The sequence below is a fragment of the Gracilinanus agilis genome, unplaced genomic scaffold (genome assembly GCF_016433145.1).
Source record: "Gracilinanus agilis isolate LMUSP501 unplaced genomic scaffold, AgileGrace unplaced_scaffold52511, whole genome shotgun sequence".
Lineage (NCBI taxonomy): Eukaryota > Metazoa > Chordata > Mammalia > Didelphimorphia > Didelphidae > Gracilinanus > Gracilinanus agilis.
In genome coordinates, this window is record NW_025387479.1 from 1 (window position 1) to 3397 (window position 3397).

Consider the following 3397-nt stretch of genomic DNA (forward strand, 5'->3'; position numbering starts at 1 on the left):
GTTGATTTCATCCACAGTCCGGCTGTGTAAGTCATGGCAGAGGCTCTTAGGGAGATTAGTTGGGTGGTTCCAAATTGAACTCCTGTTCTTCCTGAGAGGTGGAGGCAAGGGTGGAGGATTCATCCTCTTTATGCAGGGATTCCTGGAGCTCACAACTGTTGGTTGCAGGTGTCTCACTGTCCCGGGATCCCCACCGGGACAGAAGCTTCAGAGAGGAGTCTCGCCGGGCTAGCAGGGAAGGCTGGAAGCCAGGAAAGGAGCTGCTGTTGGGAGGACGCTTGTCTGGAAAGAAGAGTGGGAGAATGGAGGGTGGACATATGAAGGGAGGGTTGATACAAGTTCCTCCCCACTCTATCCTATTCTACTATTTCTTCTGTGTCTCCAACTCTCCCAGGCTATACAGAGCAGAAGGAAGGGGGTCTCTGTTCTAATCTGCTGATGTTCTAGAGCCAGGAATTACCTATAGAAGTTCTATCCAAAACACTGTAGTAATAAACTCTCTCTACCTGATTTCATGACTCTCCCTCATACACTCTGTGGTTCAGTACAGCTGGCTTATCTGCTGTTATTCCACACCCAGGATGCCATCTCGTTGAGAACATCTCTGGGTCTCCTTTCAAGCCTCAGCTGAAATGCTGCCTCTGACATGAGGTCTTTCCTGATTCCTTAGGCTCTTGGCGCTCTCCCCACCTCATAAAAGTATTTTGTATTTTGACTCTATATAAATGTTGTATTTTCTGTCTCTGTCTCCATCCTGTGCTGCTCAGCTGTCTACCCAGGCCTTTGGGAGCCCCCTGGTGTAGCAGTGCCAGGCATTGCCCCCTCTCACCTCCAGGCCGGATAGGGTGCATGAGTCGGCTCATCTGAACGTTCCAGTGCTTGACATTGGTGCTGGCCTGGCGAAGCTTCCGCTGGGCAGCCTGCCGGGAAAAGAAGGGAACAAAGTTCCTGGGGAGTCTGAGCCAGAGAAGGGCCCAGAAGAGGGAGAAGCATGGCAAGGCTGTGGCTCCTGGGGACAGGACCACTTTTCTTTTCCTTTTTTCAGATCAAATATATATGTATATATTTTTAATTTTTCTTCATTTTATTTCAGTAATAAATTTCCATGTAAGTTTTCCATGGTTACATGATTCATTTTCTCTCCTTCCCCTCTTTCCTCCCCACTCCCAGAGTTGACAATCAATTCCACAGGGTTATTCGTGTATTATCACTCAAAGTCTATTTTCCATATTATTCATTTTTGTAATAGAATAATCTTGTAAAACCAAAGCCCCAAATCACATATCCATATAAACAAGTGATAAATCATATGCTTCCATCTTCATTCCAACTTGAACAGTTCTTTCTCTGGAGGTAGACAGCATGGGACCACTTTTCCCAATAAGATGTAATGACTGGTTGTAGCAATCCAGGTATACATTAATCTTGATATTACTTTAAGAGTGCTCAAAAAATGACTCTTGTATTGCTTATGATTGATTTCTGTAACCCTGAGTTAAATTGAACCTCAACCTTGCTAAACTCCTAGCCCTTCCCTAAGGCTACACTCTGGCCAGTTATCTCAGTCTCCTTGCCTTACCTTCAATCAATCAGCATTTGTATCAAGACCTTAGGCCTCATGGATTCCTGATCTAGATGTTTGCTCTACCTGTTATTTCAGGTTCCAATAGTTTGTATCTCCTGATGATTACGTATGTATCAGACCACTTGGCTCTCCCCTTCCCCCCATATTCGGTTGTAACCCCAATAAAAGTAGATATATGACTGTTGAGAAAGAAGCTCTTGACCATCAGAGCTCTGAACCATCTAAGCTCTTGATCACCAGAGCTTACTTGCTGTCTGTCTACCTTATCCCAAAACTTTCTATGTCTGCGTGTCTTTATTCTCATCTTATGTTCTTTTTCCATTAATTTTTAACCTGCTACCCATTTTCACTCAGTCCTTGGTTCCCCTTTCTAAGTGTCCAACCCATTAGGAATCTTCATGGAGCTGCTGGACGGCTTCATTGGTGGTAGGTATAAGGGGCCAGGGGTAAGTCCAAGGTAGAGCCTCCCTTGCCAAAATCCTTCATAAAATTCCTATTTATACCTTTCCTAAGTACTTAAGTGATTCAGTTGTATAAATGGAGATTTTGAACCTTGGACTTCATCCTCCATAAGTCCTTAGTTTTCCCAAAATTCCCTTTAATTTCTCCTGCGCCTCCACCTTTGTGTGGCCATGTTATTGATTTATGGTTGGCTGTAACTCCTCCCTCTTTCTCTTTTGTTCCTGGGATTGGGCTGGTTAGTAACCTTTTAGTTAGTCTCTTTGTTATTTTATTATTAATAAGATATTTATAAATATAATATTTAGTATTTTGGTATATTAATTTTAATCTCTACACAGTATTGTCATAATTATGTTCAAACACATAATTCTACCTATTAAGCTCCATGAACTTATTGAACTCTGTATCTCAGTACCAACTGAATAATCTGTAAAATACAAGTGCTTAATAAATGTGCATTGAATAGAATGGAATTAGAGAACCAAAATTATTGCATAGTGGAAAAAAAATCACTGGTTTTGGAGAAGGATCTGGGTTCTAATTCTGTATCCACAACTTCCTTCCTATTGGACTTTGGGCAGGTAATTTCCCTGGGCTTCACTCTCCTCAACTATAAAATAAGGGGGTTAGACTAGCTGGTCTCTGAGGTCCTTTAAAACTCAAAACTAGGGACAATTAGGTGGCTCAGTGGTTTGAGAGCTAAATCTAGAGATGGGAGGTCCTAGGTTCAAATCTGGCCTCAGACACTTCCTAGCTGTGTGCCTGGGCAAGTCACTTGACCCCCATTGCCTACCCCTGACTGCTCTTCTGCCTTGGAGTCAATACACAGTATTGATTCTAAGACAGAAGGTAAAGGTTAAAAAAAAAATCAAAATCAATGATTTTATGATGTTGGCCAAGGGCCAAGGAGAAAGGGGTATGAGAACCTGCCCTGGAATGGCACAAAATCTGACAGGCAGGATGGCAGGGACAAAAGTACTACTCTTCCAATCTCCATTTCTCTCCCTATCTGTCCCTCCCTCCCCCTCTCTCTGTCTCTGTCTCTGTCTCTTTCTGTCTGTCTCTCCCTCTCCCCCTTTATTTCATTAACCACTTCATTTGGCATTTACTTAATGCTGCCCTGAGTGGTTGATTTCAATCAGAAAGCCTGCTGAGAGAAATATCATCAAATATTCCCAACCAGAGGCAGCTGGGTTGCTCAGTGGATAGAGAGCCAGGAGGTTCTGGGTTCAAATTTGAATTCTGATACTTTCTAATTCTGTGACCCTGAGCAAATAAAAACTTAACCCCAATTTCCTGTCCCTTACCACCCTTCTGCTGTGTAACTGATACTTAGTATTGATTCTAAGA

The 3397-nt window shown here is 42.9% G+C and overlaps 1 protein-coding gene across 1 annotated transcript; it reads right to left on the reverse strand.

The window, feature by feature from the left end:
• Positions 1–21: 21 nt before the first annotated feature.
• On the reverse strand, positions 22–1045 carry LOC123255798 (differentially expressed in FDCP 6 homolog). The gene is made up of 2 exons (XM_044684528.1): positions 830–1045; positions 22–282 (listed from the first exon to the last, which is right to left on the reverse strand). Exons 1-2 carry the CDS (start codon positions 861–863, stop codon positions 56–58), a joined length of 261 nt encoding a protein of 86 aa, XP_044540463.1. The 5' UTR covers positions 864–1045; the 3' UTR covers positions 22–55.
• Positions 1046–3397: the final 2352 nt, after the last annotated feature.

Excerpts from the sequence above, each read along its gene's own strand:
- LOC123255798 (XM_044684528.1), bottom strand. The coding sequence starts at position 863 with ATGAGCCGACTCATGCACCCTATCCGGCCTGGAG. Across the intron at positions 283-829 it reads GCACCCTATCCGGCCTGGAG|ACAAGCGTCCTCCCAACAGC; the intron begins GTGAGAGGGGGC and ends TCTTCTTTCCAG.